Genomic DNA, 14,921 nt, shown 5'->3' on the forward strand with positions numbered 1-14,921 from the left:
GTCCATGAGATTTCCCACACAAGAATATTGGAGTGGGTTGCCATTTCCTCCTCTAGTGGATCTTCCCAACTCAGGGATTGAACCCAGGTCTCCCACACTGCAGGCAGCTTCTTTACTATCTGAGCCACTCTTTCTCCCAACACCCCTGTAAAAATGCTAGAGGAAGCTCAGGGCCCCTGCCTAGAAGAAATGGCTAAGGGCTAACAAGATGTGAAACAGCTAGGCCAGCCAGCCCTGGGCCAGGAGTCCATAAGCCAAGTTCCACTCATTCACCGTGTGACTCAGGCAAGTCCCTTCCTTGCTCTCAGTCTCAGTGTCCCCGAACTGCAAAATGAGAGGGAAGAAGCCTGAGGGTGAGCCCAAGAGTCTACATCTCTAACAAGCTCCTCCACATGACTATGATACACAACAAAGTCTGAGAATTCACGGACCGTAATTCTAACTTTGTTCCAAAGAGTGAACTGCGAGGTGGGTCATAGAGGATCCTGCTGTGATTTATGTCAGAGAGTGTTTTGCCTATGTTCTCCTCTAGGAGTTTTATAGTTTCTGGTCTTACATTTAGATCTTTAATCCATTTTGAGTTTATTTTTGTGTATGGTGTTAGAAAGTGTTCTAGTTTCATTCTTTTACAAGTGGTTGACCAGTTTTCCCAGCACCGCTTGTTAAAGAGGTTGTCTTTTTTCTATTGTATATTCTTGCCTCCTTTGTTGAAGATAAGGGGTCCATAGGTTTGTGGATTTATCTCTGGGCTTTTTATTCTGTTCCATTGATCTATATTTCTGTCTTTGTGCCAGTACCATACTGTCTTGAGGACTGTGGCTTTGTAGTATAGTCTGAAGTCAGGCAGGTTGATTCCTCCAGTTCCATTCTTCTTTCTCAAGATTACTTTGGCTATTTGAGGTTTGTTGTATTTCCATACAAATTGTGAAATTATTTGTCCTACTTCTATGAAAAATACCGTTGGTAGCTTGATAGGGATTGCATTGAATCTACAGATTGCTTTGGGTAGTATAGTCTTTTTGACAATATTGATTCTTCCAATCCATGAACACGGTATATTTCTCCATCTGTTTGTGTCCTCTTTGATTTCTTTCATCAGTGTTTTATAGTTTTCTATGTATAGGTCTTTTGTTTCTTTAGGTAGATATACTCCCAGAATATTGGAAATAAAAGGAAAAATAAACAAATGGGACCTAATGAAACTTAAAAGCTTTTGCACAACAAAGGAAACTATAAGCAAGGTGAAAAGACAGCCTTCAGATTGGGAGAAAATAATAGCAAACAAAACAACTGACAAAGAATTAATCTCAAAAATATATAAGCAACTCCTGAAGCTCAATTCCAGAAAAATAAATGACCCAATCAAAAAATGGGCCAAAGAACTAAACAGACATTTCTCCAAAGAAGACATACAGATGGCTAACAAACACATGAAAAGATGTTCAACATCATTCATTATCAGAGAAATGCAAATAAAAACCACAATGAGGTACAATTACACACCAGTCAGGATGGCTGCTATCCAAAAGTCTACAAGCAATAAATGCTGGAGAGGGTGTGGAGAAAAGGGAACCCTCTTACACTGTTGGTGGGAATGCAAACTAGTACAGACTCTATGGAAAACAGTGTGAAGATTTCTTAAAAAACTGGAAATAGAACTGCCAAATGACCCAGCAACCCCACTTCTGGGCATACACACCGAGGAAACCAGATCTGAAAGAGACACGTGCACCCCAATGTTCATCACAGCACTGTTTATAATAGCCAGGACATGGAAGCAACCTAGATGCCCATCAACAGATGAATGGATAAGGAAGCTGTGGTACATATACACCATGGAATATTACTCAGCCATTAAAAAGAATTCATTTGAATCAGTTCTAATGAGATGGATGAAAGTGGAGCCCATTATACAGAGTGAAGTAAGCCAGAAAGATAAAGACCAATACAGCATACTAACACATATATATGGAATTTAGAAAGATGGTAACAAAAACCCTATATGCAAAACAGAAAAAGAGACACAGATGTACAGAACAGACTTTTGGACTCTGTGGGAGAAGACGAGGGTGGGATGTTTCGAGAGAAGAGCATCGAAACATGTATATTATCTAGGGTGAAACTGATCACCAGCCCAGGTTGGATGCATGAGACAAGTGCTCGGGCCTGGTGCACTGGGAAGACCCAGAGGGATCGGGTGGAGAGGGAGGTGGGAGGGGGGATCAGGATGGGAAATGCATGTAAACCCATGGCTGATTCATGTCACTGTATGGCAAAAACCACTACAATACTGTAAAGTAATTAGCCTCCAACTAATAAAAATAAATGGAAAAAAAAAAAGAGTGAACTGTAATAGGGGCTGCATGCTCGACAGGCCTGGCTGAGGCTGTGGGTCCATCACAATTCTTTGTACCTCCATAGTTCAGAGCAAAGAATCTGGCACATAAAAGCTCCTTGGGGTGGAGCCTTCTCTTTCCTCCCCCACTCACACCACCACCCTCAACATTCTCCCAGTTGGGACTGCAGTCCCACACGTGTGGGTTTACTGTCTGCCCCTCATACCTGTGAACATCGCACAGAAGTAGGGGCTGCAGGCTGCCAGGACCACACGGTGGGCTTCTATCTCGACATCTTCTGCCACAATCATCACGTCACACAATAGCTGTTTGCTGTAAAACACCAGTGAGGGGAAAGGATGGGTCACAGCACAAACACCCACCCTCAGCCACACAAGAGTATTTTTTCTCCCACCCACATTCCATACTATCACTGGCCATGGCTGTCAAATGGATCTGCCATATCTTGAGTCAGGCAGTGGGATGGACTCATCACCTTTTTCAAGTCCCTGATAAGCCTGACATTCATGCTTTCCTGAGGCACTCAACTCTGTAGAGATCCAACTACAATGTAGCTGCAAATTCAGGGCTCTTCCATCTGTCTTCACATCTCTGCTCCCCAACTCTACCAGCTCTGACTGAGACAGGGGGACAGCTCAATGAGCAGTGGGGAAAGTTTCAGATTGTTAGTTGAGTGGCTGAATGAACACCAAGGAGCACGAGCATGCCGCTGAGGTGTGCCACCAGCGAGAACAGGTATTAGCTATTCCCCAAGTGATCCACTCACTGCCTATAAAACACTGGTAAGAAGCCAGCCATGTCTGGAGGACTCAAGTATATTTCTCTTCCCACCCAGGTTTAAGACTATCATCAAAGAAACTCCACATATATACACAGAGCTCCCTAAAGACCCTGTGCAAACTCCAATCACTACAATTATTAAAAAAACTGTAACCACATTTTTACTTGTTTTTCACCCCAAACAAGGTGACAAACCTTTGAAAAGGACTTATTTACTGTTATATCCTAGACACCTGGCTGAATGCATAGCACACAGCAGGCTCAAATTTTTACTAATAAATAAAGGAAGGAAGGAATGATATTTTAAACAGGATCAGCCTACACTCAGAGAGGGAATGAATATTTGACTACTTTGAAGACTGAAAGGATACCACAAGCCCTACCAATTCAAGAATTTTTCCTCTACCAGCCTTTCAAATTCTTATCATGGCTATTATCAATACAATAGTTAACATTTTTTTAATTACATGTGCCAGGCATTGTTCCAAGCACTTTAAAAAATATATATTATTTCATTTAATCCTCTCTACAACCCTAAGATATTTAGCTATTATTATGTCCCATGTTTCAAAAAAAGGAAACTGAGATCCAGAGACATTAAGTAACTTTCCCAAGGTTACACAGAAAGGGAGCAGTAGAGACAGGATTTGAATATAAGGAGCTAAACCCAAGAACCCACGTTCTTAACTTCTATAGTATCCTGGTCACCACTAGTCCCTCCTTCAGCTTGAAGCACTAGAAGTGGGAGGGAAGACAGAAAGATTAAACACATTTCAACTGTGATCCACTGGCAGTGGTTACTTGCACACTATGCTGAATTGTGGATCATAACAAACTTAAATTCTTAAAGAGATGGGAATACCAGACCACCTGACCTGCCTCATGCCTCATGAGAAATCTGTATGCAGGTCAGGAAGCAACAGTTAGAACTGGACAAGAAACAACAGACTGGTTCCAAATAGGGAAAGGAATACGTCAAGACTGTATACTGTCACCCTGCTTATTTAACTAATATGCAGAGTACATCATGAGAAACGCTGGGCTGGAGGAAGCACAAGCTGGGATCAAGATTGCTGGGAGAAATATCAATAACCTCAGATGTGCAGATGACACCACCCTTGTGGCAGAAAGAGAAGAACTAAAGCGCATCTTGATAAAAGGGAAAGAGGAGAGTGAAAAAGTTGTCTTAAAGCTCAACACTCAGAAGACTAAGATCATGGCTTCTGGTTCCATCACTTCATGGCAAATAGATGGAGAAACAGTGGAAACAGTGAGAGACTTCATTTGTTTGAGCTCCAGAATCACTGCAGATGGTGACTGCAGCCACGAAATTAAAAGATGCTTGCTCCTTGGAAGAAAAGTTATGATCAAGTTAGACAGTATATTAAAAAGCACAGACATTACTTTGCCACAAAGGTCTGTCGAGTCAAAGCTCTGGTTTTTCCAGTAGTCATGTATGGATGTGAGAGTTGGACCATAAAGAAAGCTGAGCGCCGAAGAACTGATGCTTTTGAATAGTGGTGTTGGAGAAGACTCTTGAGAGTCCCTTGGACTGCAAGGAGATCCAACCAGTCCATCCTAAAGGAGATCAGCCCTGAATATTTCATTGGAAGAACTGATGCTGAAGCTGAAACTCCAGTACTTTGGCCACCTGATACGAAGAACTGACTCACTGGAAAAGACCCTGATTCTGGGAAAGATTGAAGGTGGGAGGAGAAGGGGATGACAGAGGATGAGATGGTTGGATGGCATCACCGACTCAATGGACATGAGTATGAATAAACTCTGGGAGTTGGTAATGGACAGAGAGGCCTGGGGTGCTGCAGTCCATGGGATCGCAAAGAGTCGGACACAACTGAGCAGCTCAACTGAACAGAACTGATACTGAATTGAGAAGTCTGAGGTCATGACTGGGTTCCACATGAGAGTGATGAGATAATATAATGAGTCTCCCATGGTAAGCAGATGGAAGAGAAGCTACATATTTGCCCTCCCTGGTAGAGCATATTAAGCCAACTACTCAGATGTTAGTCCAGGTTCACTTTTCAGAGAAATAGAGTCATCAAGCCTGGGAAGGCTAGAATTGCAAATGCTCTTAGAGATCACCCTATGATGCTCAGAGAGGTGACCCAAAACCACAAAAGCCTTAGTCTTCAATCCAGTTCTGACTCCAGGTACAGTACCATTTCTGCCTCATGGTTGGTTGACACTTAGAATGGGAAAAGACAGAAGCTAGGTTAACTTCAAAAGGGAAAGGGGATCAGGAAAGATTCAGCACACGGAATAAGGAACCAGTGAGGGGGCTTTGGGAAGGGTCAGACCTCTGGGCACCAAGAGGCAAAACCTGGGGGTGGGACCTCATCCTGCCGTAAAGAGCACACCCTAAACACACACTTTATCAGAATAGACCAGCTCAACTGGGAACAGAACTGGCTCTGCCTCAACAGGCTATAAGAATATGAACAAATTGACCCCACCAATTTTCTCATCTTAGCTGCCTTGGGACATATGCCATGGGGGTCAAATGAGATTGTAGGTACTGCTTGAGAATAGTCTTGTTTAAATTTGGATAAAATACATTTTAAAAATGTATTCCCAACATGAACAGATTCATCTTGGACATTTTCACTTCTGTTAAAGATTTGGGAGAGAAAATAGAGTTATCAGGGCTATTTAAAAAGACAAGTAAATTTTTTGGCAACTAGTATTAATATTTTAATAAGGAAAGTATTGACACAGATGAGACACAGATGCTGAACAAATTTTCAATGTCAGTTACTGGGAAAGCAAATAAAGTGGGATATTTTACACAAACCCAGAAAGGCTGATAATTCTTGAACAAATGAAGAAGAGACAAGAAGGAACAAGGAATAAAGATGGAGAATCCAGTCAGCAAATAAATGAGAGCAGTTCTGAGAAGTGGAGGTACATCTCAAGGCCAGAGAAACTCTAACCTGGGAAAGTAAACAATAAAAACTTGCCAAATACTCAAAGTAGGCTTTCCCACCACCTTTCTTCACACTGGAGACATCTTCGTCTCCACTACACAGAGAAAAGGGAAGATGCAGCTCCAGAGGCACTGCATGGCTCATAAGCACTTCTGAGGCCAGTCACCAGAGATCCTGTGAGATTCTTTTTTCTGAGCAATCACATACTACTCCAAAGGACAATCTGGAGGGGAGAAAGTTGAGTTATACATAATGTGTCTAAAGGAAATATAGTAGAGATGTTAGGAAGGAGCTCAGATCCTGGAATCAAACTGACCAGGATTCAAGACCCCTGAGAATCACAGAATTGACATGCTGTAAACAAGATAATGAATAGTGTTAATAATAAACATTCAGTAAATATTAATTGATTTCTTGTCTCCCTTTTTTCCACAAAATACTTCATTTATGATTAGAGTAAGTTTTGGACATGGTAAATTTGAGCTGCCTTTTGGACATCTAAGTGGGGTTGTCAAGTAGGCAAGTGGATACTAGGGCCTGGAATTTACAGGTAGGAAATGGTTAAGAAGTTGGGGGAAGAAGAAGAACCAACAAAAGAGATGAGAAAACAGCCAATGAGGCAGGAGGAAAACCAAAAGGGTGTGGTGCCTAAAAAGCCCAGTGAAAAGATGGTTGCAAAAAAAGAAGGAATGATCAATTGTATCAAATACCGCTAATAAGTAAGATAATATTAATGTGGCAAGCCAGGGCAATTATGCAAGGAAATGAAATGAAAGGCATACAAATTGGAAAAAAAGAAATAAAACTATCTCTATTCACAAATGATATGATATTTTGTACATACAAAATCCCAAGGAATCCACTAAAAAATTAGAATAATAAATAAAGGAGTATAAGAAGGTTGCAGAATATTAGGTCAGTATACAAAAGCAATTGTATTTCTGTACACTTGCAGTGAACAATTCAAAAAATATTTTAAAAATTCCATTTACAATAGCATCAAAAAGAATTAAATATTTTAGGAATAAATTTAACAAAAAGAGTGAAAAGCCTATACCCAAAAACTATAAAACACAATTGAAGGAAATTAAAGAAGACCTAAATAAATGGAAAGACCTCCAGTGTTCATGAATTAGAAGATTAATACTGTTGAGGTAACAATTCTCCTCCAAAATATTCTACAGATTCAACACAATTTCTATCAAGCTCTCAGCTGCTTTTTTGCAGAAAGGGACAAGCTGAACCTAAAATTCATAAATGCAAGTGATCTAAAATGGCCAAAACAATCCTGAAAAAGAAAGGAGTTGAAAAACTCAGGTATTCCAGTTTCAAACTTATGTTCATACGTGCTCAGTCACTCAGTTGTATCCGACTCTTTGCATCCCCCTGGACTGCAGCCTGCCAGGTTCGACTGTCCATGAGATTATCCTGGCAATACTACTGGAGTGGGTTGCCATTTCCTCCTTCAGTGGATCTTCCCAATCTAGGGATCAAACCTGCATCTCCTGCGGCTCCTGCATTGGCAGGTGGATTCTTTTACCACTGAACCACCTGGACACTTACCACAAAGCTAAAAACAGCATAGTAATAGCACAAAGATAGACATACAGATCAACAGAATAGAACTGAGAGTCTAAAAGTAAACACTCACATTCACAGTCAGCTAATTTCTGAAAGGATGCTAAGACCATTCAACTGGGAAAGAATAGTTGTTTCAACAAATGGTGCTAAGATTAAATGGATGTGCTTTGTTTGCTAAGTCGCTTCAGTTGTGTCCGACTCTTGGCGACCCTATGGACTGAGCCCACCAGGCTCCTCTGTCCATGGGATTCTCCAGGCAAGAATACTGGAATGGGCTGTCATTTCCTTTTCCAGGAGATCGTCCTGACCCAGGGATCAAACCCACAGCTCCTGTATTGGCAGATGAGTTCTTTACCACTAAATCCACCTGGGAAGCCCGATTAGCTGGATATCCACATGCAAAAGAATGAAGTTGGATCTCTACCTCACGTTATATACAAAAATCAACTCACAATGGATCAAAGACCTAAATGTAAGAGCTGGATCTAGAAAACTCTTAGAAGGAACATCAGGGTAAATCATAATGACTTTGGATTAGGTAATGATTTGTTAGATAGGACACCAAAAGCACAAGCAAACAAACAAAAAATACATTAGACATCAAAGTTCACAACTTTTGTGCTTCAGGACATCAGGAAAATGAAAAGAAAACATACAAAATGAAAGAAAAACTTTGTAACTCATATGTCTGATAAAAGTCTTGTATCGGGAATATATTAAGAACTTGAAACCTTACAACTCAAGAATAAGCAGACATATAATCCAATATAAAATAGGCAAAGTATCTTAATAGAACTCTCCAATAAGATATAGAAATGGTCAATCAATGATGACATAAAAAAATGCTCAACATCATTAGTTATCAGAGAAATGCAAATCAAAACCACACTGAGATAACTCCTTACACACACTAGGATGGTTATAATCAAAACACAGGAAATAATAAGTGTTGATGAGGATATGGAGAAACTGGAACCTTCATACACTGCTGATAGAAGTATAAAGTGCTGCAGAAAACAGTCTGATAGTTCTTCAGAAGGTTAAACATAAGTTTTATTTGACCCAGGAATCCCACCCCCAAGAGAAATAAAACGCACGACACCAAAATTTGTTTCTGAATGTTCCCAGCAGCAATATTCATAATAGCCAAATGGTCTCAAATTTGTATATCCATACAATGAAATATTATTCAGCAATACAAATGAATAAAATACTGAGACATGCTATAGCATGAATGAACCTTGAAAACATAATGCTAAGTGAAAAAAGTTGGTCACTAAAGACATATTATATGATTCCAAAATAGTCAAATCTATAAAGACAGAAAGTAGATTAGTAGCTTAGTGATTATCTAGTACTGGGGGGGCGGGGTGAGTGGATAGGGATAATGGGGGAATTACTGCTAAAGTATACAGGATGTGGGAGAAGTGATAGAAATATTCAAAAATTGACTGTTGGTTGCCCAATTCTGCTAATATAATAAATACCATTAAAGTGTATACTTTAAATGGGTGAACTGCATGTTATATGAAGTATATCTTGATGAACCTGTTATCAAAATTTAAAAAACAGCATATATATCTGAAAAAAAATGAAAAGTCTAAATCGATAAGATATATGTACTCCAATGTTCACAACAGCACTATTTGTAATAGCCAAGACATGGAAGCAACCCAAATGCCCAGATGAATAACTTAAGATCACACACACACACACACACACACACACACAATTGGAATATTACCCAGTGATAAAAAAGAATGAAAAATCACCATTTGCAGCAACATGGATGGACCTAGAAAATATTATGTATGGTGAAATAAGTCGAACAGAGAAAGACAAATACTATACGATACTACATGTGAAATCTAAAAGATAATACAAATGAATGTATGTACAAAACAGAAACAGATGCACAGACACAAAAAACAAATTTATGGTGGCCAAAGATGAGGGGAAAGTGGCAAATTAGGAATACAGGATTAAAAGATATAAACTACTACACATAAAAGACAACAAAGATTTACTGTACACCACAGGAAATCATCCTGTAACCTATAATGAAATATAATCTGAAAAAAAAAATCAGTATACTATATACTTAAAACTATTAATAACACAATATTGTAAATCAAGTAAACTTCAATTTTAAAAAGTTATACTAATAGCAAGGAGTAAAAAACAATGTAAAGGCTAAAAAAAAAAGATACACTTCAAAAGAATAACAGAAAGCAGTGTGCTAAGGTAGCTCATTATTATCTTTATTTTATCACTATAGTAAAAAAAAACCATACTAGACAATAATCTAAAAAACAAAAAAGATGAAGCAGAGAACTGTTTGCAGTGGATAGACAAGAAATTAAAACTGTAAGGATGAGATAGAAGATTGTCTCTCATTTTCGGGCCTGATCAGGAGGTGCTATTCCAACAAGGACAACGTGCCCACCTGACTGGCCAGTAAGTCAGAAGACAAACAGTCATTAGTGTCCTGCGGCCCAGAAGCAGCTGTTGGTCTGACCAGAGTAGAGTGATGAAGTACAAAAAGAGGGGGAAGGCTGCTTGGTTACCATGACAGCAGCTCATTTTTTACCATGGAAGTATAAAGAATAGGAAACAGGTGAATTGTGTGATTCATAAATTGCAAAGAACATGTGTGCCCGAACAAAAAAAGCTTAAAATTGAAGGCGGGAATGTGAAAATAATGCAGGAAATAATCCCAGGTCCCTGGAATATCAGGTAACATTTCATTAGCCTGACCCCAGGATATCCAGGTGCTTCACTCTGGCCTTCCTCCAAACAAAGTATGCCTCTCCCCAGTTCTGACTGAAATTGCCCAAATCAATAAAGCGTCTATTCAGGCCCCCTTTCTCTCCCTGCATCACCCATTCCACTCTAGTTTTTTCAGTCAGTCATTTAAATGCCTTAAAACTTGGTATAATCTTTGAACACCACCAGAATGCAAGTGAGATTGAGGGGCAAGGCTTTGATTGTCCCACCTACTGCCATACTCCTGAAGCACATCATCATCATAATAAGCTAACACAGAATGTTCACTTTGTTGCAGGAACTCATAAAATATCTAAGGAATAGCTATTATTATTATTATGTTGCTTTCTGTTTCAGTTAGCAATTCTACTTCTAGGAATTAATTCTATAGAAATAATTGTAAATGTGCACAAGTACTTAACAACAGGGACAGCACTAACATGCTATCACTGTTCTAAGCACTTATTCTCTTAACAAGCCAGCAAGACTGGAACTATTATTAGCCTCATTTTATGGCTGACAAAAGTGAGGTTGGAGATATTAATTAACTTGTTCAGGGTCACGCAGCTAATCAGCACTGAAGCCAAAGTTTAAAACCAGGCTGTCAGCCTCCAGAGCCTATGCTTGTGACCAGTGCACTATCCTGCCCTGCACAAAACCACGGTGAGTATTTACCCAAGGAATTGGAAAACCTAGACATCCAACAACAGGAAACTGCTTTTAAAAAAACAAAAATAGAGTATCATTCAACCACTTTAAATGCAGTTGTAGAACAGTTAGTAACATTTAAAAAAATTGTTCAACAAAATGTTAAGAATAAAAATCTGGTTGAACACATACACTACATCACAGATAATCAACAAGGACCTATTGTATAGCACAGGGACCTTTACCCAATATTCTGTGATAACCTATAAGAGAAAAAATCCTAAAAATAATGCATATATGTATAACTAAATCACTTTGCTGTACATCTGAAACTAACACAATTGTAAATCAACTATACCCCAATAAAATTAAAATATTTTTAAAATTAAAAATCACCCACAGAAAAAAAAATCCAGTTGAGACATATATTTTAAAGAAAAAAAGATCTTCTCCTAAATGCTAATAATGGTTTTCACTGTGACTTTTCCCTCACCTGTATTTTCTAAATATTCTACAATATATTCTTTTTATTAAAAAAATTAAAAGAGAAAATTTTAATTTAAAGAAAAACGAAAGGGAAATCCATGCCCAAACCTGAACTAAAATTTCCCAACAAAACCATAAACAGATTGTGGTCCATTTGAAAAAAACCAAATGAGGAAGAACAAGACTGTGACTGGTTTAATGTTTTGTGCCAACTCAACCAGGATAAGGGATGCCCAGATAGTTGATGAAATATTATTGGTGGGCATGTCTGCAAAGGTCTTTCCAAAAGAGATTAGCCTTTGAACTGGTAGACTGAGAAAAGAAGATCCCTTTCACCAATGTAGGTGGGCAACATCCAATCTACAGAGGGCTTGCATAGAACACAAAGGTGGGGAGGAAGGGTGAATTCTCTCTCTCCTTGAGATGGACTACACATCATCTTCTGCCCTCAGACATCAGAGGTCTTGGTTCTTAGGCCTTTGGACCATAAGACATACTCCACTGGCTCTTGTTTCTCAGGATTTCAGATATGGACTGAATTATACCACTGGCTTTCCTGGTTCTCCAGCAGGTAGACAGCAGACTGTGGGAATTCTCAGCCTCCATAATCAAGTGAGCCAATTCCAATAATAAATGTCCTCTTACATATATCTTATTTTTCAGAGAAGCAGAACCAATAATATATATATAAATAAATAATAAAAATAGATGTTATTGGTTTTGTTTCTCTGAAAAACCCTGACTAATACAAAGATTATTCACTTAAGTTTCAGCAAATGACCAGTGTTTTCCAAAATAAGTTTCACAAAACACTCAGTCTGTACATAACAATCAAAGAGGGTTCAAAACCATCCATGAGGGAAACCCTCAGTTAGAGAAGTTTACTGTATGACTTCTCAGAGGTTTTAATCTACCTATATATATTATGAATCTTGGAGGGGAGTACAGCATTTTTAAAACTTGTTTTGGTTCAGATCTATTTTCCCACAGAGCATCTTGAGAAAATGTTTCTCAGAACAGACTGGCAAATGCTAATTTACACAAAAGAGAAGCACCAGGACTGTTGGAAGAGGTTAAATCCAAGTCGATGCTTTTAAGGAAAAATGCAAAAGTGTGGTTAACTTGCAAAAAAAAAAAAAAAAAAAAAAAAAAAGGAGGACATAGCAGGATTTTCAGTCATTTAAGCAAAAGGAAAAAATACTAATAATATAAAGTGAGAGTTGGGGAGAATTCCATGGGCATATCTATTTCCTGAGTTCTGCCTTTAAGTAGTCACTGGAGTGGGCTAAACCAGGCAAAATAAGGCCTGGTGAAAGACCAAAAGTCTTCTTTCCCCAATTCTGTTGACATATAACATTGTGTAAGTTCCAAGAGTATAATGTGATGATTTGATACATACTGTGAAATAATTACCACAATAAGGTAATACAACCATCACCACACATAGTTAAAAATTTTATTCTTCTGGTGAGAACTTTTAAGATCTACTCTTTTAGCAACTTTCAAGTACACAATACAGTATTGATAACTACAGTTACCACGTTATACATAAGATCCCCAGAACTTACTCTTCTTATAATTGGAAGTTTGTACCCTTTGGCCAACACCTCCCCATTTCCCACAACCTTCACTCCCTGACAACCACTAATCTCTCTGAGAGTTCAGGTTTTTTAGACTCCACATATAAATGAAATCATATAGTCTTTGGTTTTCTCTGACTTACTTCTCTAAATACAATGCCCTCAAGGTTTATACACATTGGTGCAAATGACACGACTTCTTTTTTTTTTACAGTTGAATAATATTTCATGGTGTAAATATACCATATCTTACTTATCCATTCATTCAGAGATCAAAACTTAATGCTGTGTTCATGTCTTTGCTACTGTGAATACTGCTGCAATGAACCTGGAGGTACAGATATCTCTTCAAGACGGTGATTTCATTTTCTTCAGCTACATGCCCAGACTACATGTGATTGCTAGATTGTATAGCAGATCAATTTTTAATTTTTTGAGGAATTTCCATATAGTTTTCAATAGTGGCTGTACTAATTTGCATTCCTACCAATAGTGCACAAATGTTCCCTTTTCTCCACAGCCTCACCAGCACTTGTTATCTCTTAGGGTTTTTTGTTTGTTTGATAATAGCCACTCTAACAGGTGTGAGGTGATACCTCATTGTGGTTCTGATTTGAGTCTCCCTGATGATGAGTAATGTTAAGCCCCTTCCCATGTACCTGTTGGCCATTTTGGTATATTCTTTGGAAAAAAATGTTTATTCAGGTCTTTTGCCCATTTTTAACCATTTTTACCTATTGAGTTCTCTGTTTTATATATTTGGATATTAACCCTTCCTCAAATTTATGGTGTGCCAGTATTTTCTTCCTTCCATAGGTTGCCTTTTCATTTTGTTGATCATTTCCTTTGCTGTGCAGAAACTTTTAGTTTAATGAAGTCCTATTTGTTTATTTTTTCCCCTGTTTTCTTCCAGGAGTTTTATGGTTTCAGGTCTTAACATTTAAGTTTTAAATCCATTTTGAGTTAATTTTTGTGAGTGGTATAAGATAGGCGTCCAATTTCATTCTTTTGCACATGAACATCTAGTTATCCTAATACCATCTGATGAAAGACTATCCATTCCCCATTAAATATTCTTGGCTCCCTTGCTAAATATGAGTTGACCATATCCATGTGGGTTTATTTCTGGGTTCTCAATTCTGTTCCACTGGTCTATATGTCTATACCATACTGTTTTGATTACCACAGCTTTCTCACATACACTTGACGCTTGAACAATGTAGGGATTAGGAGTGCCAACTCCCCGCCACATGCAGTGGAAAACTCACATCTAACTTTATATCAGCTCTCCATATCCACAATTTTATATCCAAGATATAAATCACAGATAGTACAGTACTATAGCAGTTAGTGAAAAAAAAAATCAGATAAGTGAACCCTCGCAGTTCAAACACATATTGTTCAGGGGCCAACTGTAGTTTGAAATCAGAGTGTGATGTTTCCAACTATGTTCTCCTTTTACAAGATTGTTTTGGCTATTCAGGGTCTTTTGTGATTCCATTCAAATTTTAAGAATGTTTTCTCTATTTTTTGTGAAAAAATGCCATGGGAATTTTGATAGGTATTGCAGTGAATCTACAGATAGCTTTGGGGAGTATGAGCATTTTAACACTATTCTTTTGATGCAAGAACACAGGATATCTTTCATTTGTATCTTCTTCAATCTCTCTCATCAAGTTTTCAGTGTACAGATCTTTCACCTTCTTGGTTAAATTTATTATTAAATGTTTTATTGTTTTGACACTATTTATTTATTTATTATTATTTTTTATTAG

The 14,921-nt window shown here is 38.2% G+C and overlaps 1 protein-coding gene across 3 annotated transcripts in view; it reads right to left on the minus strand.

Annotated features, from left to right (window-relative positions):
- The window catches only part of KLHL3 (kelch like family member 3), a 125,429-nt gene that overhangs the window by 93,673 nt on the left and 16,835 nt on the right, over positions 1–14,921 (minus strand). For all 3 annotated transcript variants that reach the window (XM_065918594.1, XM_065918595.1, XM_065918593.1), the window contains exon 3: positions 2,563–2,669. In XM_065918594.1, coding sequence (XP_065774666.1) covers positions 2,563–2,669 — 107 coding nt within the window. The remainder of the gene's footprint in view (positions 1–2,562; positions 2,670–14,921) is intronic.

This window comes from Muntiacus reevesi, chromosome 1 (assembly GCF_963930625.1).
Source record: "Muntiacus reevesi chromosome 1, mMunRee1.1, whole genome shotgun sequence".
Lineage (NCBI taxonomy): Eukaryota > Metazoa > Chordata > Mammalia > Artiodactyla > Cervidae > Muntiacus > Muntiacus reevesi.